Source organism: Coregonus lavaretus (assembly GCF_964263955.1).
Source record: "Coregonus lavaretus genome assembly, chromosome: 25".
NCBI lineage: Eukaryota > Metazoa > Chordata > Actinopteri > Salmoniformes > Salmonidae > Coregonus > Coregonus lavaretus.
In genome coordinates, this window is record NC_140012.1 from 4754430 (window position 1) to 4776323 (window position 21894).

At 45.2% G+C, this 21894-nt stretch overlaps 1 protein-coding gene across 1 annotated transcript; it reads right to left on the minus strand.

Moving 5' to 3' along the window:
- Positions 1 to 21049: 21049 nt before the first annotated feature.
- On the minus strand, positions 21050 to 21685 carry LOC311100428 (noggin-2-like; the record flags this gene model as incomplete). The annotated part of the gene is made up of 1 exon (XM_084141342.1): positions 21050 to 21685. The coding sequence occupies one exon, from the start codon at positions 21683 to 21685 to the stop codon at positions 21050 to 21052; it is 636 nt and encodes a 211-aa protein (XP_083997468.1).
- Positions 21686 to 21894: the final 209 nt, after the last annotated feature.

Genomic DNA, 21894 nt, shown 5'->3' on the forward strand with positions numbered 1-21894 from the left:
TGGGCTAATTTCAGAATGGCTGGGTACATGTGCAGTGATCGGTAAGCTGCTCTGACAACTGACGCTTAAAGTTAGTGAGGGAGATAAGAGTCCCCAGCTTCAGAGATTTTTGCAGTTCATTCCAGTCATTGGCAGCAGAGAACTGGAAGGAATGGCGGCCAAAGGAGGTGTTGGCTTTGGGGATGACCAGTGAGATATACCTGCTGGAGCGCAGACTACGGGTGGGTGTTGCTATGGTGACCAGTGAGCTAAGGTAAGACGGGGATTTGCCTAGCAGTGATTTATAGATGACCTGGAGCCAGTGGGTTTGGCGACGAATATGTAGTGAGGGCCAGCCAACAAGAGCGTACAGGTCACAATGTTGGGTAGTATATGGGGCTTTGGTGACATAACGGATGGCACTGTGATAGACTACATCCAATTTGCTGAGTAGAATGTTGGAGGCTATTTTGTAAATGACATCGCCGAAGTCAAGGATCGGTAGGATAGTCAGTTTTACGAGGGCATGTTTGGCAGCATGTCGCTTTGTTTGCGAAATAGGAAGCCGATTCTAGATCTAACTTTTGATTGGAGATGCTTAATGTGAGTCTGGAAGGAGAGTTTACAGTCTAACCAGACAGCTAGGTAGTTGTAGTTGTCCACATACTCTAGATCAGACCCGCCGAGAGTAGTGATTCTAGTCGGGTGGGCGGGCGCAAGCAGCGTTCGGTTGACGAGCATGCATTTAGTTTTACTAGTGTTTAAGAGCAGTTTAAGGCTACGGAAGGAGTGTTGTATGGCGTTGAAGCTCGTTTGGAGGTTTGTTAACACAGTGTCCAATGAAGGGCCAGATGTATACAAAATGGTGTCGTCCGCATAGAGGTGGATCTGAGCTTCACCAGCAGCAAGAGCAACATCATTGATATACACAGAGAATAGAGTCGGCCCGAGAACTTAACCCTGTGGCACCCCCATAGAGACGGCCTGAGGTCCAGACAACAGGCCCTCCGATTTAACACATTGAACTCTATCTGAGAAGTAGTTGGTGAACCAGGCGAGGCAGTCATTAGAGAAACCAAGGCTATTTAGTCTGCCAATAAGAATGCGGTGGTTGACAGTGTCGAAAGCCTTGGCCAGGTCGATGAAGACGGCTGCGCAGTACTGTCTTTTATCGATCGCGGTTATAATATCGTTTAGGACCTTGAGCGTGGCTGAGGTGCACCCATGACCAGCTCGGAAACCGGATTGCATAACGGAGAAGGTACGGTGGGATTCGAAATGGTCGGTGATCTGTTTGTTAACTTGGCTTTCAAATACTTTCGAAAGGCAGGGCAGGATGGATATAGGTCTGTAACAGTTTGGATCTAGAGTGTCACCCCCTTTGAAGAGGGGGATGACCGCAGCAGCTTTCCAATCTCTGGGGATCTCAGATGTTACGAAAGAGAGGTTGAACAGGCTAGAAATAGGGGTTGCAACAGTTTCGGCGGCTAATTTTAGAAAGAAAGGGTCCAGATTGTCTAGCCCAGCTGATTTGTAGGGGTCCAGATTTTCCAGCTCTTTCAGAACATCAGCTGTCTGAATTTGTGTGAAGGATAAGCAAGGGGGCATGGGCAAGTTGCAGCGGAGGGTGCAGAGCTGGTGGCCGGGGTAGTGGTAGCCAGGTGGAAAGCATGGCCTGCCGTAGCAAAATGCTTTTTGAAATTCTCGATTATTGTAGATTTATCGGTGGTGACAGTGTTTCCTAGCCTCAGTGCAGTGGGCAGCTGGGAGGAGTTGCTCTTATTTTCCATGGACTTTACAGTGTCCCAAAACTTTTTGGAGTTAGTGCTACAGGATGCAAATTTCTGTTTGAAAAAGTTAGCCTTTGCTTTCCTAACTGATTGTGTATATTGGTTCCTGACTTCCCTGAAAAGTAGCATATCGCGGGGGCTGTTCGATGCTAATGAAGTACGCCACAGGATGTTTTTGTGCTGGTCAAGGGCAGTCAAGTCTGAGGAGAACCAGGGGCTATATCTGTTCTTATTTCTGAATTTTTTGAATGGGGCATGCTTATTTAAGATTGAGAGGAAAGCACTTTTAAAGAACAACCAGGCATCCTCGGGCCAGGTCTATTAGAAAGGCCTGCTCGCTAAAGTGTTTTAGGGAGCGTTTGACAGTGATGAGGGGTGGTCGTTTGACCGCGGACCCATTACCTTTATAAGTTCCTTTCCTGAGGATGGCTCACCCCTCACAGTTCTGGGTGACTTTAACCTCCCTACGTCTGCCTTTGACTCATTTCTATCTGCCTCCTTCTTTCCACTCCTTTCCTCTTTTGACCTAACCCTCTCACCGTCCCCCCCTACTCACAAGGCAGGCAATACGCTTGACCTCATCTTTACTAGAAGCTGTTCTTCTACTAATCTCACTGCAACTCCCCTCCAAGTCTCCGACCACTACTTTGTATCCTTTTCTCTCTCGCTCTCCTCCAACACTACTCACTCTGCCCCTACTCAGATGGTAATGTGCCGTCGCAACCTTCGCTCTCTCTCTCCCGTTACTCTCTCCTCTTCCATCCTGTCATCTCTTCCCTCTGCTGAGTCCTTCTCCCTCCGATCTCCTGATTCTGCCTCCTCAACCCTCATCTCCTCCCTTTCTGCATCTTTTGACTCTCTATGTCCCCTATCCTCCCGGTCGGCTCGGTCCTCCCCTCCTGCTCCGTGGCTTGACGACTCATTGCGAGCTCACAGAAGAGGGCTCTGGGCAGCCGAGTGGAAATAGAGGAAAACTAGACTCCCTGCGGACCTGTCATCTTTTCACTCCCTCCTCTCTACATTCTCTTCCTCTGTTTCCGCTGCTAAAGCCACTTTGTACCACTCTAAATTTCAAGCCTCTCCCTCTAACCCTAGGAAGCTCTTTGCTATCTTCTCCTCCCTGCTGAATCATCCTCCTCCCTCCCCTCCCTCCTCCCTCTCCGTGGATGACTTCGTCAACCATTTTGAAAAGAAGGTTGACGACATCCGATCCTCGTTTATTAAGTCAAATGACACCGCTGGTCCTGCTCACACTGCCCTACCCTATGCTTTGACTTCTTTCTCCCCTCTCTCTCCAGATTAAATCTTGCGACTTGTGATGACCGGCCACCCAACAACCTGCCCGCTTGACCCTATCCACTCCTCTCTTCTCCAGACCATTTCCGGAGACCTTCTCCCTTACCTCACCTCGCTCATTAAGTCATCCTTGACTGCTGGCCATGTCCCTTCCGTCTTCAAGAGGGCGAGAGTTGCACCCCTCCTCAAAAAACCTACACTCGATCCATTAAACCCCTACAACTTAACCAGAACGCTGCACCCCGTCTGGTGGTCGACCTTCCCAAGTTCTCTCGTGTCACCCCGCTCCTCCGCACACTCCACTGGCTTCCAGTTGAGGCTCGCATCTACTACAAGACCATGGTGCTTGCCTACGGAGCTGTGAGGGGAACGGCACCTCCTTACCTTCAGGCTCTGATCCTAACCCAAACGAGGGCACTACGTTCATCCACCTCTGGCCTGCTAGCTCCCCTACCTCTACGAAAGCACAGTTCCCGCTCAGCCCAGTCAAAGCTATTTGCTGCTCTGGCACCCCAATGGTGGAACAAGCTCCCCCACTACGCCAGGACAGCGGAGTCACTGAACACCTTCCGGAGACACTTGAAACCCTACCTCTTTAAGGAATACCTGGAATAGTATAAAGTAATCCTTCTACCCCCCCCCCCCCCCCCCCCCCACCCATAACAAAAACAAAACAAAAAGTGGTTGTCCCACCATAAGTTGAATGCACCAATTTGTAAGTCGCTCTGGATAAGAGCGTCTGCTAAATGATGTAAATGTAAATGTAATTACGGACGCAGGCAATAAGGCAGTGATTGCTGAGATCCAGGTTGAAGACAGCGGAGGTGTATTTAGAGGGTAAATTTGTCAGGATGATATCTATGAGGGTGCCCATGTTTACAGATTTAGGGTTGTACCTGGTAGATTCATTGATAATTTGTGTGAGTTAAGCATATCCCAGTTTAGGTCACCAAGCAGTACGAACTCTGAGGATAGATGGGGGGCAATCAGTTCACATATGGTGTCCAGGGCACAGCTCGGGGCTGAGGGGTGTCTGTAGCAAGCGGCAACAGTGAGAGACTTATTTCTGGAAAGGTGGATTTTTAGAAGTAGAAGCTCAAACTGTTTGGGCACAGACCTGGATAGTACGATAGAGCTCTGCGGGCTATCTCTACAGTAGATTGCAACCCCACCCCCTTTGGCAGTTCTATCGAGACGGAAAATGTTGTAGGTGGGGATGGAAATTTCTGAATTTTTGGTGGCCTTCCTAAGCCAGGATTCAGACACTGCTAGGACATCAGGGTTGGCGGAGTGTGCTAACACAGTGAATAACTCAAACTTAGGGAGGAGGCTTCGGATGTTAACGTGCAAGAAACCAATGCTTTTACGGTTACAGAAGTCAACAAATGATAACGCCTGGGGAGTAGGAGTGATACTGGGGGCTACAGGGCCTGGGTTAACCTCTACATCACCAGAGGAACAGAGGAGGAGTAGAATAAGGATACGGCTAAAGGCTTTAAGTACTGGTCTTCTAGTGCGTTGGGTACAGAGAAAAAAAGGGGCAGGTTTCCGGGCGTTGTAGAATAGATTCAGGGCATTATGTACAGAAAAGGATATGGAAGGATATGAGTACAGTGGAGGTAAACCTAAGCGTTGGGTAACGATGAAAGAGATAGCATCACTGGAGGCACCGATTGAGTCGGTCTCCGCGTGTATGGGGGGTGGGACAAAGGAGCTATCTATGGCAGGTTGAGCTGGGCTGGGGGATCTACAGTGAAATAGTACAATAAGAAATAACCAAAACAGCAATAAGCAAGGCATATTGACATGGGAGAGAGGCATAAAGCAATCACAGGTGTTATTCGAGAGAGCTAAGACAACAGCTGGTAATGGCGACAAAGTTTGGGCTGAGGCTAAACATAAACAGGATGCGGTACCGTATAAATCAGAGGCAGCTGTCGATCGTTGTCTCTGATTGGGGATCATACTTAGGCAGCCATGTTCCTACTTTTGTTTGTGGGATCTTGTTTCTGGATTGGCTTGTTGCTGTGTAGCCTGTAGAACGTCACGTTCTGTTGTCGGTGTTTATTGAATAAATGAATATGTACCCATGCCATGCTGCACCTTGGTCCGATTTTTCACTAAACGTTTGTGACAGAAGATCCCACCTCCAACGGACCAAGCAGCGTGGCCAGGAGGAGCAGACATCCTGGACACAGGTGGGGAAGACATTCTGGACATGGGTGGAGATATTGGCCGGAAAGGGACCCTGGGCGAAGGAGGAGACACAGGCAGGAAGGGATCGCCTTCCATGGGAGAAGATGGAGGCAGCAAGGGAGGATCAACGGTGACTTCGTAGTTCACGACCACGAAGGAAGCCCGAGAGGCAGCCTTCGTGCTTCGGGGGGGGGAGACACACGGGGTGATTGGCGGAGCCAGGTTTCAGACCAGAGCCAACTACCCGCACTCGCTTTAAGGAGTGTGTGACCGTTCAGGAACCATGTTATACGGAGATACGCACTGTGTCCGCTCCACCGGTGTCCAGTCCAGCTCCGGTTAGTTGCTCCACTCCAGTGCTGGAGCGATCCGCTCCACCGGTGTCTAGTCCAGCTCCGGTTATCTGCTCTTCCCCCATGCCAGAGCCATCCGCTCCCACCCCAGGGTCCAGACAGGGCTTGGTGCATCACGGGGGGACTGCCGAGCCGGAACCAGACGTCAACCCCTCTCCAGGGCCGGGGTCTCCCACCCCAGGGTCCAGACAGAGCTTGGTGCATCGCGGGAGGACTGCCGAGCCGGAACCAGACGTCAACCCCTCTCCAGGGTTGGGGTCTCCCACACCAGGGTCCAGACAGGGCTTGGTGCATTACGGAAGTATAGCCCTATTTTGGTAAAATACCAAGTCCATATTATGGCAAGAACAGCTCAAATAAGCAAAGAGAAACGACAGTCCATCATTACTTTAAGACCTGAAGGTCAGTCAATACGGAACATTTCAAGAACTTTGAAAGTTTCTTCAAGTGCAGTTGCAAAAACCATCAAGCGCTATGATGAAACTGGCTCTCAAGAGGACCGCCACAGGAATGGAAGACCCAGAGTTACCTCTGCTGCAGAGGATAAGTTCATGAGTTACCAGCCTCAGAAATTGCAGCCCAAATAAATGCTTCACAGAGTTCAAGTAACAGACACATCTCAACATCAACTGTTCAGAGGAGACTGTGTGAATCAAGCCTTCATGGTCGAATTGCTGCAAAGAAACCACTACTAAAGGACACCAATAAGAAGAAGAGACTTCTGTGTTCTTCTGTGGGAATTTCAGTACTTCAGCCTAACGTTTCCTACAGGTTTCCTCATGGTTCTACGTAAAGTCATGTCCTCAAATTAAGAAAACTTAAAAATATAAAAATACATTCCGTTCTCAGCCTCAACAAAACTCTCTCTATCCTCTTTCTTGTTATGTGTGTTCAGGTGTGTAGGCCACACCCACTAATTGGCCACACCTGATCTTAATGAGGGTTTGTTTCCTTTGAAATGGGATCTGTTTGAATAGAATAAAATTAACAGCTTTTTATGAGTAAAACAAAAATGGAATGCTAGCTCTGTCCTGGTGGTGCATTGGACTAATTCCATGGATAGAGAACAGAATATAATAGGTTCGGATCTCACTGACGCCATCCCACAATAAATAAAAAATTAAGTTATATATTACACATTTCCATGTGTCTTATCTGTGCTTGGAGTTCAACTAAGCTAGCAGTGTTATTAACAGTCTTATTGAAACGTTCTCAGAACATTATTAAATTACCTTCAAATAACCTAAAATTTCCATTCGCAGAAGGTTCATAAAACCTCCCTGGAACACTTTCAGGGAGCTATAGTAAAACGTTCTCAGAACCTCCCTGCAACCTAAAAATGATGTTCCCAGAACAGGTGGAATTTCTACTTCCGTTCTCAGAATGTTTTAAAAAAACGTTCCGTTTTACCGGTCAGGAAACTTATGGCTTCGTTCCCAGAACCAATGGGAAACCAAAAACGTACGTTCCCACAACTTCCAAGGAACTAAATGTGCTAGCCGGGAAGGGCAAGCGTGTAGGGTAGAGTGAAGTTTAAGCTAAAATATGGGGACCATTTGCAGAGATGAGAGTCTGTATTCCTTTCCTTCTTTTTTCCTGGAGACCTAGAATATATACTGAACAGAAATATAAACGCAACATACAACAATTTCAAAGATTATACTGAGTTACAGTTCATACAAATAAATTAATTAGGCCCTAATCTATGGATTTCACATGACTGGGAATACAGATATGCATGTGATGGTCACAGATACCTTTAAAAAAAGGTAGGGGCGTGGATCAGAAAACTAGTCAGTATCTGGTTTGTTCATCATTTGCCTCATGCAGCGCGACACATCTCCTTCACATAGAGTTGATCAGGCTGTTGATTGTGGCCTGTGGAACGTTGTCCCACTCCTCTTCAATGGCTGTGCGAAGTTGATTGATATTGGCACGAACTGGAACACACTGTCGTACACGACACCGAACTGCGGTCAGGACAGGACCCTGGTGAGGACGACAAGCATCCAGATGAGCTTCCCTGAGACGGTGTTGTGCAAACCCACAGTTTCATCAGTTGTTCGGGTAGCTGGTCTCAGACAATCCCACAGGTGAAGAAGTCGGATGTGGAGGTCCTGGGCTGACGTAGATACATGTGGTCTATGGTTGTGAGGTCGGTTGGACGTACTGCCAAATTCTCTAAAATGACGTTGGAGGCAGCTTATGGTAGAGAAATGCAATTTCTCTGGCAACAGCTCCGTCCTGTACGATCGCCATCCCCATGAGCGTGCCACCCTCCTTCTGGCCATGGATGAGGCATGCGACGACATCAATGCAGACCAATATCAAGCTTGGATTCGCCATGCCAAAAGGATTTTCTTGCAGTGCGTGAACAATGAGGACATTCACTATGATGTGGATGAGAATTTATGGCCAAATGCTCAAGACAGGCTTGATGCAAATTAATGTTTGCTAAAAGTTATGTTTTTTTTTCATTAATTGAATTTGTTTCATGTAATTTCTTACATTTGATTACAGACAGTACACCTATGTTTTTTTGTTGCATGAATGATTGTATAGGATGTCTTCATTGATCACACCTTTGATTATACATTGGATAGATATTATGGAAATTATAGATTTTCTGTCAATTTTGTTGGTTAATGTGTATTGCCTAATGTGAAAACAGTGTAATTTACAGTACTGTGGCATACTTTCATCACTTCTAAGGGCGATTTGAAACACGTATCTTGCATTGTTTGCTATTGGATTAACAGGTAGTTAAAATGACTAAATTGAAAATATATAATTATGTTGTGTTTTGTTGATTAAACCAATGTTCTCATTACATTTCACAATAAACTTATATTTTGAATCAATGGTTGTGTGGTGAGAGATCTTTACAATCTAAATGAATGCACAATGGCAGGTTTTGAATGAAAGACTGGCTGCATTACAAGTGTGACCAGTTTGGAGTTTTGTATTAAGAGTTGTGAAAATGTACCACATACTTTTGAAAATAGTATCAAAGTGATTTTAAAAAACTCTAGTGATCAGTAAGGAAGGAGAGAAGAGAGGATGCACTGTTAAAAGAATGGATCATGGCCCATTTGCAAGGATAAAGCATCAGCAAATGGGCATGTAGGGGAGGTTACAGTGAGGCCAGCAGCTCACAGATCAAGATTTAGCTGGGTGTGTGTGGGTGTGTGTGTGTGTGTTGTGTGTTTGTGTGTGTGTGTGTTTGTGTATGCAGACGTGTGTGTGTTTATGCAGGCGTGCATGTGTACGCGTGTGTGTCGTGTGTTAGTATTTGCTTATATGTGCTTGTGTGTGTGCGTGAGTGCATCCATATAGATACTGTAAGTGTGTGTGCGTGCATGCATACACATACGTGCGTGTGTGTGTGTGTCCATGCTGGCACAGACAGAGAGAGGGCAGCCTGCATGCTCACTCAGGTACCACTCCGGTGGTATTTAGCCCTCTTCATTTGTGTGGAATCCAGCATCATTACCCCAAAGTGTTTCCATCTGGAAGTGCTTTGGAGTTCCCATTTGAACTCAATGTGTGTTCTGAAGGCACTGAGAGAGTGCTAGAAACTAACGAATGCTCATGTTCTGTTTCTAATTCCGCTTTGATATTCATGAGCTCCGAATTTGGCACAATCATGTGATCAGTTGGCTGATGTCTGGCAAGGAAAATGCCACCCAAGGCTTAAAATCCTTTGGAATACAGTAAGTTAGAAATGCTGCTCACTGACGATGGAATGCCTTGTATGTTTGTGTCTGCTTCGGTTGGATACAATCGGTCTTTGGCAGTGTATATATTATGAACAAGATCTGGTTTGAAGTGGATGATGAGTTGTGATTTGTAATGCTGCTATCATAGTATTCATCAAGACTGAAAATACTGTGCACATTGTCACCTAAAATGTATTACCAGGAGTTTGTTCAGAATGGGGCAACGTTACAGAATGTTCATGTTTAACGTATGTGATTCTACATCTTATAGAATAGGGAATCATGTCAATTCTAAACTGTAGCGAATTCAGGGGTACAATACAATGCAAACATTACATATCTGTAATGTTCTGAACATTTCACCTTACTGAACAAGCCCCTAGATGTATGGTACTGTTGCCAGGGGTGGAAATTCAAAGTAGAGTTAAGTGGAGTTCAACGATTTCTGGGTGAAGAAAATTATATGGATGCATAATGCCAGTGGACTTTATAGGGATATTGAGATACTGAGTTGTCAGTTTGAATGATCACAAGAGAACAGTCACCTTTGCCCCTAGAGGCTGATATAAGGTTTGTTTTGCAGTATGCTCCCAAGGTTAGAAATGGGAAGCACAGGGAACGATGGAAGTGTTAGGGTTTGGACTTTTACGCCAGGGGGCACTGTCGCTCCAGGCAATTCAGCCCCTCATTGGTCTTTCTGTACAATAAACTAATTAGGTGGGAAAATGAGTCTCAAAGCGTTGGTCAGTTTTGCCACTCCAAACTCTAACCAAGGTTATGGGGTTGAAAGACTGAAGCACTGTACCTAGACATGTGCTTATGGTATATTTTCTAGCTCTGTCACCGGTAGCATTGCTAATTCTTTTGAGCCCAGGGTTCAAGACAAGGCAATGATTCAACTTCCACTGTCATAAAAAACACGTACAGTCTCTCTTGTAAAATTTATGTTATCCCAATAAGAATAACCTGTATAAATAAAGGTTAAATGAAAAATCTATGATATAGACATGATATTATTTATCCTCTGTTTAATAAAAATGTTCAGTTTGCTTTATTTATTGGGAATTTGGAGTCCACAACCAAATGGTCATCATGAAAGTCTTGAACACATCACTCAACCAGTTGTAAGCCCTATGGATGCTTCCTCATAACTACTAGTGCTGTCTATTGACAGTTCAACCTTGCTATACAATGGGTGGTGGGTGTTAAGGGTTAAGGGTGAGTTTGTAATTACAGTGGAATTCAATATCCTCTCCAAATATTAAATGGATGTTGCTTCTATTGAACTTGAGGATTAAACTTCTAGGAGGTAGTGGATGTTACAAGGCTTATACAGTGCCTTCAGAAAGTACTCAGACCGCTTGACTTTTTCCATATTTTGTTACGTTACAGCCTTATTCTAAAATGTATTAAATTCATTTTTCCCTTATCAATCTACACACAACACCCCATAATGACAAAGCAAAAAATGTTTTTTTTGACATTTTTGCTAATTTATTAAAAATAAGAAACTGAAATATTACATTTACATGAGTATTCAGACCCTTTACTCAGTACTTTGTTGAAGCACCTTTGGCAGTGATTACGGCATAGAGTGTTCTTGGGTATGACACTTCAAGCTTGGCACAACTGTATTTGGGGTGTTTCTCCTGTTCTTCTCTGCAGATCCTCTCAAGCTCTGTCAGGTTGGACAGGGAGCGTTGCTGCACAGCTATTTTCAGGTCTCTCCAGAGATGTTCGATTGGGTTCAAGTCCGGGCTCTGGCTGGGCCACTCAAGGACATTCACAGACTTGTCCCGAAGCCACTCCTGCGTTGTCTTGGCTGTGTGCTTTTGGTCGTTGTCTTGTTGGAAGGTGAACCTTAGCCCCAGTCTGAGTTCCAGAGCACTCTGAAGCAGGTTTTCATCAAGGATCTCTCTGTACTTTGCTCCGTTCGTCTTTGCCTCGATCCTGACTAGTCTCCCAATCCCTGCCGCTGAAAAACATCCCCACAGCATGATTGTGCCACCACCATGCTTCACCATAGGGATGGTGCTAGGTTTCCTCCATACTTGACGCTTGATATTCAGGCCAAAGAGTTCAATCTTGGTTTCATCAGACTAGAGAATCTTGTTTCTCAAGGTCTGAGAGTCTTTAGGTTCCTTTTTTGGCAAACTCCAAACGGGCTGTCATGTGCCTTTTTTCTGAGGAATGGCTTCTGTCTGGCCACTCTACCATAAAGGCTGAGATGATGTAGAGTCCTTCTGGAAGGTTCTCCCATCTCCACAGAGGAACTCTAGAGCTCTGTCAGAGTGACCATCGGGTTCTTGGTCACCTCCCTGACCAAGGCCCTTCTCCCCAGATTGCTAAATTTGGCCAGGAGGCCAGCTCTAGGAAGAGTCTTGGTGGTTCCAAACTTCTTCCATTTAAGAATGATGGAGGCCACTGTGTTCTTGGGGACCTTCAATGCTGCAGAAATGTTTTGGTACCCTTCCCCAGATCTGTGCCTCGACACAATCCTGTCTCGGAGCTCTACGGACAATTCCTTCGACATCATGGCTTCGTTTTTGCTCTGACGTGCACTGTCAACTAAGGGACCTTCCAAATCATGTGTGCTCTTCCAAATAATGTCCAATCAATTGAATTTACCACAGGTGGACTCCAATCAAGTTGTAGAAACATCTCAAGGATGATCAATGGAAACAGGATGCACCTGAGCTCAATTTCGCATCTCATAGCAAAAGGGTCTGAATACTTATGTAAATAAGGTATTTCTGTGTTTTATTTTTAACAAATGTGTAAACATTTCTAAAAACCTTTTTTCGCTTTGTCATTATGGGGTATTGTGTTTAGATTGCTGAAGATTTTATTTATTTAATCCATTTTAGAATAAGGCTGTAACCTAACAAAATGTGGAAAAAGTCAAGGGGTCTGAATACTTTCCGAAGGCACTGTATATCTGAGATAAGTTTTCTAAGTCAACCTTGTGGCTTTTATGTGGCTTACCCTTCCAATCACACAAACACGGACATGTGTTGAATTCCGTGAAAGTGTATGGTCGCTAAATTTGCCATCATACAATTCACAGAGCTTTCCTCTTTTCCATGCCTACATTTGAGAACGTAAATACCAGACACACTAGTTCATTGGACCACAATTAACAAGAAGCGTTTCCGCATAAGAAATTACTATTGCCTTACATTGTCTTGCTATGTGTCTCTTTCTCAATGTAACATGAACTATACCTAAATGAGTTTTAATGCACACATACACAAACAGGTTCATAGCAATGTTCTCATGGGGTCAAACTTGTGCATTATGAGTTGAAAAGCATCCCCTTTGGGTCACCCTTCAGACCTCCATTCTGTTCGCTATTCACACCCACACACATACTCACACAAACACACACATCCTCCCCCATCCTCCCACTCCGAACCCCTGTGGCCCTATATACCCATCTCCTAATTGGTTCTTTCTTCCCAGGGAGAGAGGGACAAGTGTGTGTGTGTGTGTATGTGTGTGGATGTGTCTCCCTCCCGCCCTGGGCAAACAAGGAGTCTCGATTCAGCCTCTGTCCCAACGCCGGCGGGGGAAGGGGGGGGGGGGACAAAAGGGGGCACGGGGGCCCTTTCTCAGCGGGGCCGTTGACACCAATAAATCCCTGCCACTTCCTCTCCGGTGTGGCGGGGTTATGTCAGGAATGTCCTGGTCCTATTGTGCGCCAGTCCGCTCTGTTTTTGGTCAACCGTCACCAGGCATTCTCCAGCCCCTAGCCCCTGTGTTCAGCCTAGTGCCCCTCCTCCTCCTCCCTTACACACACACACACTCACTCACCCCCCGGCAGTGTGTCCCAGCATCCCCAGGCTCTTAATAGACCACCTTGGTTGAATACGACAGACAGGCAGGCATCAGAACTTCAGGTTTCGTGGCCCAAGTCATGTCGGGGCACAATAGAGCTAGTTATTTTCACCTGTTTGGTCCCCTCTCCCTCTTTGTCCAGGGGCGAAAATAAAACAATGGACTGAGTGTTTCTCCCCCCTCGCACTCGTTCGCTTCCAGAGCTTTTCAGAGAGCAGGAGGAGAAGGAGGATGATGATGGCTCCCTTCCTCACTCTATAGAGACGTACAGTATACGTGGGTATACACACATACACACACACACACACACACTTTCACATGTACACATACACCCACCCATTGGAATAAACACACACACATGCACACACACACACACACTTTCTCGTACACTTGCACATATTGGAATAAACACATCCGTCTATGTACAGACCCAGCATGCTCACATAGGCATGTATACATTCTAACACGTGCCTTCTACTAGGATGTTATTTACGATTTCATACAGTCATAATTGTGTCATGATTCATTCTATCGTGAAATATGTGCCCTTTGCCGTAGCGCATACACAGTCTCACATATGTTGTGCACAGACACACACACACACACGCACACAAGTGGTTGCAAAACTCCACAAGCGATAGGTTTGATTTGTTGTTTGGTGGGTGTACACGTGTTTCGGAGTGAGGCGCCATCATGGCCTAAAAAACTATTAGGCTCTGTAAATACACACTGTGGCGAAGGTAAACATTCTCGGCATGCCAATCATGCACACAGAGGGGCACTGGGAGACAGCGGCAGTATGGAGAGGGTGTAGGGAGGGGTGTAGGGAGGGGAGGACGGGACAAATTCACTTAACTGCAATCAGGATCCGAGAGATGGATATGTAACATATAAAATCTAATGGGGGAAAACTGAAATGTGCAGCCTGAAGCAATCATGATGGACTTGAGTGGTCTGGTAAACAACTTAGATGGTGGTTCCCAAAGTACCTGTGTTTGTCGTTCGAATTATGGGAGGCGATTACATTTAATCCTGAGAAAAACTGAAAAACACCATACGTGTGTTGTGTGTGCTGGTGCGAGTGGCGCAGTGGTCTAAGGCACTGCATCACAGTGCTAGCTGTGCCACTAGAGATCCTGGTTCGTATCCAGGCTCTGTCGTAGCCGGCCGCGACCGGGAGACCCATGGGGCGGCGCACAATTGTCCCAGCGTCGTCCAGGGTAGGGGAGGGAATGGCCGGCAGGGATGTAGCTCAGTTGGTAGAGCATGGCGTTCGCAACGCCAGGGTTGTGGGTTCGATTCCCACGGGGGGCCAGTATGAAAAAAATAAAAAAATAAAAATAATAATAATATATGCACTCACTAACTTGCACATGGATAAGAGCGTCTGCTAAATGACTAAAATGTAAATGTAATGTTGAGATGATGAGGTTACAGTATCTAACATCAGACATTGTGTGTGCATGCGTGCGTTCCACATCGTCTGTTGCTTCACACTTCAAAAACTTCAGACGCGAGTGTCAATTTTTGTGTGATTTGATGGGGAACCGAATGTCTCTTTTTTGGTTGCGTGAGGCAACAGAGGGGATGTCAATAGTGGTAAAGTGCACATTTGTGCCTATACATTTATAGATGTTAAGCCTACAACACTCACATAATTACCAGACTGTCGTACTGGGTACTAGTCAAACACCAGACAGCCACTAGGTTCACTAGACACTCACTGCTCCATTAACTTTTATACTGTTTTAAGCCCTGACTGGAGAAAAACATGATAAAGGCTAAATTCTGACATTTTCTATTTTCTGGCAGCATGGAAAGCAAAAGGAAAAGCCATTTAAGCCAATCCTGGATTTGAAAAAGAAGGGAGTAACCATGGAAACAGAGCATGGTGTATGCCCTATTCCCAGGCGGAAAGCCACTTCGCACGGCTCCAGACACGACGGCTATTTTTAGCCCTTTTGACTTACACTATCTGTTACATCTAACAAGAGTTTAAATAGAGAAGTCACTGAGCGTGACTGAGGAAATCTGACTCTGGCTCTAAGTATCTGATTAAAATGTATAGAAAATCAACATGTAAAAAGCAGCTCACGTGTGATTTTTTGATGGAACCTCATTGGCTAGGCCTCAATGGTTTGGTAATGTAAGAGAAGTGTGCACTTTGAGCTTTGAGGACATGAGAGTACAGGGCGTGTCCCCCAAATGACACCCTATTCCCTTTATAGTGTACTACTTTTGACCAGGACCCATATGGCCCTGTTCAAAAGTAGTGCACTATGTAGGAAATAGGGTGCCATTTGGGAGACATTATTGTGTTTTCTACAGTCTTAGTCAAGAGATGGCTATTTGCAAACGGTTATTATAGAAGACATATCTGGTTGGTACATATGAGACACACAAAGTAATCCTACTTTTGCTGTATGCATGGTCCCACTGGGCACAGACGTCAATTCAACATCTATTCCACGTTGCTTCAACGTAATTTCATTGAAATGACGTGGAAACAGCGTTGACTCAACCAGTGTGTTCAAGAGGGTTGCTGTGTGTTCATTGAAGTCATGGGGTGCTACTCAAATGGCATGTAACGTTAGAAAGATCAACATGCATGTTGTTATGTGTAGCACCTGAAGTCTTTCCTACCCAAGTGTCATGACTGGGACAATCTTTCCTGAGTACCAAGTGAAGAGAGGACAACTTGTTACATAAACAACATAACAACACATACAACAACACATTTCAACTCTGTAAGTGAATGCCATCATTTGATGGTCGGGGTCTCAAATGAACGGCTTATGGTGGCTGAGAGACAATGACCTTATTTTTAGCATCATCCAAAGACCACCCGGAAGTCAGTAATTGATCTGGAAAACCTGCACATCCAGACATACACACAAACACACACACACACAGTCATATTACACACACACACTTCCTAACATACAATAAAAACACACATGTACAGTGCACCTATACCCAGATCTCACCCCATGCACACACACATACTACACACATACAGACATACCCCGCCAGCACTACTTTTGAACAGGGCCGTATAGGTCCTGGGAGTAGCGGTCAGGGCGGAATTCCGCTCGAACCCTCAGCCGGCGGCAGTGGTGCATTCGGTATCAGCTCTCCTCCGCCCTTTCCCATCATCTTCCCTCCATATTTCTTCCCCTCTTCTCTCCATCTAATACCCTGTCATCATCAATAACCTCAGGACTGCTGACTCACAAGCTTCTACACCCATGGTTTTGGGGGTTACAGACCCTGTCTCTGTGTCTTTCTCCCTGTCTCCAGCCACAGCCACACTAGAGACCAGGGAGTGTGTGTGTGTGTGTGTGTGTGTGTGTGTGTGTGTGTGTGTGTGTGTGTGTGTGTGTGTGTGTGTGTGTGTGTGTGTGTGTGTGTGTGTGTGTGTGTGTGTGTGGGTGTGTGCGCGTGTGAGGTAGGAGTCTCTGGAGATGGACCAGGATATCCAGAGTGCTCCACACCGCCTCCTACAGGACCTACGCAGTGCTGCAAAGGACCTCATGGCCCACATGAACATCCACGTCAGCCAGGTCAGCATCCATCCAAAACACCCACCCAACCATCCATCCATCCAGCCATCAATTATTGCTTATTATCACAGGATAAACATTGTAGATCCTGAGCCTTCCAAATAATAAATGTTTGTGTGCATGTGTGCGTGCACATGTACGAGTGTGTGCATGCGTGTGTGTGTGCGTGTGCATGTGGTTGTATGTGTGTGGTGTGAACCAGCATCAACACATCCCCATCACTCACGACTGCAGCTATAATTTATCATGATAATTTAGTTAATCTGATGATGAGCCTCGTAATTTAGCTGTCCTTATCATTATTGTGTCAACTCCACTCATAGTTCACTTAATGATCCTCGGGCCAAAATGATTAAATTGCCTGTACGTGAATTATAAGAGAGAGACTGGGAAATGTTTTACAGTCACATTAATCTCAGGCATAAGATCCTGGGCCCGTTTCACAAAGTGTCTCCGAGTAGTTCTGGTCTAGGATCAGTTTTGCCTTTTAGATCAGGGTTTCCCAACCCTCTCCTTGGGGCCCCCCAGATGTTTCACATTTTAGTTTTAACCCTAAACTGGCACACCTGATTCAATTAGTAAAAGGCTTGATGATTAGTTGGCTAATTGAACCAGGTGTGCCAGTTTAGGGTTAAAACAACAAATGTGAGGTGCTCCCGTGTGGCGCAGCGGTCTAAGGCACTGCATCGCAGTGCTTGAGGTGTCACTAAAGACCCTGGTTTGCGCCCGGGCTGTATCACAACCGGCCGTCATCGGGAGTCCCTTAGGGCGGCGCACAATTGGCCCAGCGTCATCTGGGTTAGGGGAGGGTTTGGCTTGGGGGGCTTTACTTGGCTCATCGCGCTCTAGCGACTCCTTGTGGTGGTCTGGACGCCTGCAGGCTGACCTCAATCACCAGGTGAAAGGTGTTTCCTCCAGCACATTGGTGCGGCTGGCTTCCGGGTTAAGCGGGCGGGTGTTAAGAAGCGCGGTTTGGCGGGTCATGTTTCGGAGGATGCATGACTCAACCTTCGCCTCCCGAGCCCATTGGGGAGATGAAGCGATGAGACATGATCGAAATTGGGGAGAAAAAGGGGGTAAAATACAACAAATAAATAATAATATTTGAAACGTCTTGATGGACCCAAGGAAAGAGTTGGGAAACCCTGTATTAGGAGTTACCTGACCCTAAATCGGCCCTCCTACTCTTATGAATATGGGCTCTGAATATTTATGGGCCGGTTTACTTGACTAAAAACCTAGATGGTTTCCTACTGCTGGACTCTTCATTGACAATGCTTTTTAGTCCATGGAAACTAGACTTATTCTGGGTCTGGGAAAGTGACCCTATAAAACACCAACATCTCAGGTAGAATCCAATATAATGGAGAAACTGTACCATTGTAGAGTAGAGTGGTAAAAGGTTGATACCTACCAAGGAACGTGTTTCATTCATGACCTTTCGTGGTGAACCAATCTGGCTAACTTCCAATAATTATGTCTAAATGGTATCAAAACACTGACATGCTCCTACGACAGGTATAGTAGTTTACAAATGCAGAACTAGTGAATGACTCAAACGAACACTTCAGCCTAGCAATAGCCTACTGCCCTAATCCATTGACATGTCACCAGTGCACATGAAAAGGCATACTTGGAATGTTGTTCGGGACCCCTTTCACTCTCATGCCTCACCACTGTAACGTGTCAATCATGTCTTGGAGGTCAGGTTCCTCCTGTCAGCCATTAGGATTTAAATTGAACTTGAGCTAAGATGTTTATGTCTGGTTGTAGAGTGTTATGTCCAATAACATACTTCATGGTAATAGGTAATTTAGGTATGTGGGTGTTGAACCATTGAAATAGTATGGCATTCCACTAGACTAGGACTATCGAGAACCAGTCTATACTCAGCCAGATGCATTGTTAACTCAAGTGCACTACCTGTCTTGGTGATGTAGTTTAGGCTAGACCCAATGTAAGGTGCCCATTGAGGTTTGAATGTTCGTGGTTGGCTAGCACGTTTCTTCCACATTCATGCATCAAATCTTCCATGGTCGCAATGCGTTCCATTGTGCGCAACTTGATAGGGAAACAGGGAGAGCCAATGTGCTGTATCCCTTGGTTAAAGCTTTAAAATGACACTCAGATCCAACTGTTTTTATTACTATTGGAATAGCACTTTTTATGACTGAATAGTAAGATTTCAGACATCAAGTAGCCTAATTAACACAAAATCTGTGTATAATCTGTGTTTTTAACATGAACTATAAAACACGTGCGTAATTTGTGTTTTTCATATAAACTCCAGGTTTATTGCATATAATTTGTCTTCCGGGGGCTTACTTTTCTATAAGATGCACACCTTACAATTGGGGAGGAATATACATTCTACACATCAATTATATGAAATAGCAAGGAAACTAGAGTCATGGCACAGAGGAATCCAAACTAACAACTCCAGAATGCCTGACAGGGCTGTTCTAAAAGGTGCGCACCTAGCTCGCTGGAGCCATGGCGGCGTATTGCCTTTCACACGCTTCTAAAATACACTCCGGGCAGAGCCTGAAAGGGTTACTGTTTCCCAAAGTGCTTCATTCTGCGCAGTCGAGAGGGGGCGGCTGAGTGGCGCCGCAGAGTCAGAGACGCAGTTTCTAAAACCCCGAGACATCATCAAGAAAGAAGCTGACAGTAAGGAAAGCAGCTCCCTCTTCCGCTGGCATATTGCCACTCTCCTCTCCTTACAAAATCCCTTCAGCATATCTGTCACAATAACCGTGTGGCATGTGTCAAATCCAACTCAGCCCGCGAAGACACAAATCACTTTAACGTGCACAAGATGGTGTTTTCCGGGAAATTACACAGCTCCAGTTTTAGAACATTTGGTCATGTTCTAAACACTGGGTAATGGCGACTGTTTAAGTCGTTGATTGTTTTTAAAGAATAATATAAACACAATAAAATCCCTACTTGGAGTAAAATAGTCGTTGCTTTGATTTCATGGAGTAATTCCATGCGTGTCTAGGGCTCTTTAATTGACCATATCTCTTTAACTTGCAGACAGCTCAGCCGCTCGCAAATTAATAGGCTGGTAACGTCAAAAACAGTTGACCATTGTTTTATGGTCTTTGTTTTTTTCGAATGCTGTCATAGGGCTTGAATAGGCGCCTGTCTGCTCTACCTCAACACAACCCCCCCAGTAGAACTTTGTGCAGCAGAGCTTCCAGTGAATAGCACAGACCCAGACGCCCCTGGCTTGCATATACCCCGCCATTTCATCATCGGACACTGTCTGAAATGTCTGAATCATATTTTACCGTTATGTTAACACCTTGGATCCGAGAAATGAGCATTTGCATGAGAGAGGGGATAGATACGCATGGCCTCTCTTCTCCGCTGGCTCAAACAATGAATGCCAGTTCTGTCGAGGCGTTTTAGGTATGTGTTGCGCATTAGTTACACAACATAGTAAATCACCCGTTTCTAAAATCACAGTGACAGCGTGGAGCGTCTGTAACGTCCCGATTCATTTCAGCTCGGACTTACTGTGCATTTAGCAACTCCATTCCACTCCACGACCATACACGCCCCCTTGGACAGGGACACACACGTTATAAGCAACTTGCTCGAGAAAATATTGACTTTATTGCTAAAACGTGTAACCATAACATGTACACTGATATGTTTACCTTTTATTTAATTTTTTAGAAATATTCAAGTAGACATCTCCCATAATTTCTGGTATACTCTGCTATTTTCTTTGCTTATGTTCTATACTCACAATCGTTAAAATAATAAATAAACCGTACAGATTTGTTTTTTTCTACAATATTCCAAAAGCTGAGTTCACGCCTTTATATATATATATATATATATATATATATATATATATATATATATATATATATATATATATATATATATATCTTTATCCTCAACTTTCAATTTAATTATTATTGATATTAATATCATACAAAAACTCTAGGCAGCATTGCAGTGAAATAACAGTCAGCATCAATGTTCAGTTGAAAAAAGTTAACTCCTTGGAGAAGTTGTATGCATTCCATCTTACATTTTTCATAAAAAATAAAAGCTCTTCTTTCCGAAGTGCTTGTGTTCATCCAAAAACACGTTTCAGGGATGAAATAAAATATGGTCCTGTTCATAAAAAAAAATAGCTGCATCTTTCTTAAATATGTACAATGTTGGCATTTTTATTAAAATGCTATATAAAAAAATAGATTCGCTATGGTGCCCACCTCTGTTCAGAGTTTACAGTGCAATAGAAACCGTATATTTCCAGTCCACTTCCCCAACCCTTCTACTTCCATTGAAACTCAGCAAGAGCACTTACACTCTGAGATGATTGGGTATTGCACCGGTATCCACGTACAATATTTCTGTCTTAAAAACCCTTGACAATACCACCGGAGGAAAGTCTTGGTGATTGACTTGACAGGTTTGCAAAACATCCCCTCCGGGAAGGAACAAGATCGCTCATTGAAGCAGTTTCCCTCCTTGATGTAGCGTGGCCAGAACCTCACGCCCAAATCCTTCCAGGTATAAACCACCGGACAGTGCGTATACGTCCACAGCCACTGCAGAAATTTCCTGCGGGCTTTCTTGCCCACTTTTACCCGCTTCCCGTAGGGGGTCTCTAAGAGATCCAGCTTTTTAATCTCGTTGGGCATGGGTCCTTGCAGTTTCATCTGGGTGTCTTGCACGGAGAGGTTCACCAGCATGGGCGAGCTGATGGACATGAAGTTGGGATCAAAGTTGCTGCCGAGCTTTTTCCGCAGAGTCCTCTCGGCCAGGTCCTGTTCCCGGGGGTCGTATTCCGGGTCGGGGTCCTCCTTGAGGTCTGGCACGGGAAGGTGCTCGCTGGGCGAGGGGCGCAGGCGTAGATAATGTTGAGAAACTCCAAGGTGAATGGACACCAGTACATAAACTAGTAGCGTCTGTGAAAAGGCCATATTTACCTTGTTTGCGTAAAGGCTCTTCTGGTGTATTAGCCTAAATATTGATTTATTTTCACAGCTACTGTGCTCTTTGAAATGAGTAGCCCGGGGGCTTCATAAATAGTTGAAGTAGAGGCACGAGCAAGACGATACTTTTAATAGACCACGTCAGGTTTGAATGACATGGAGTGGAGTTTCTTTTTAGAGATCCTTAGCAATATGCC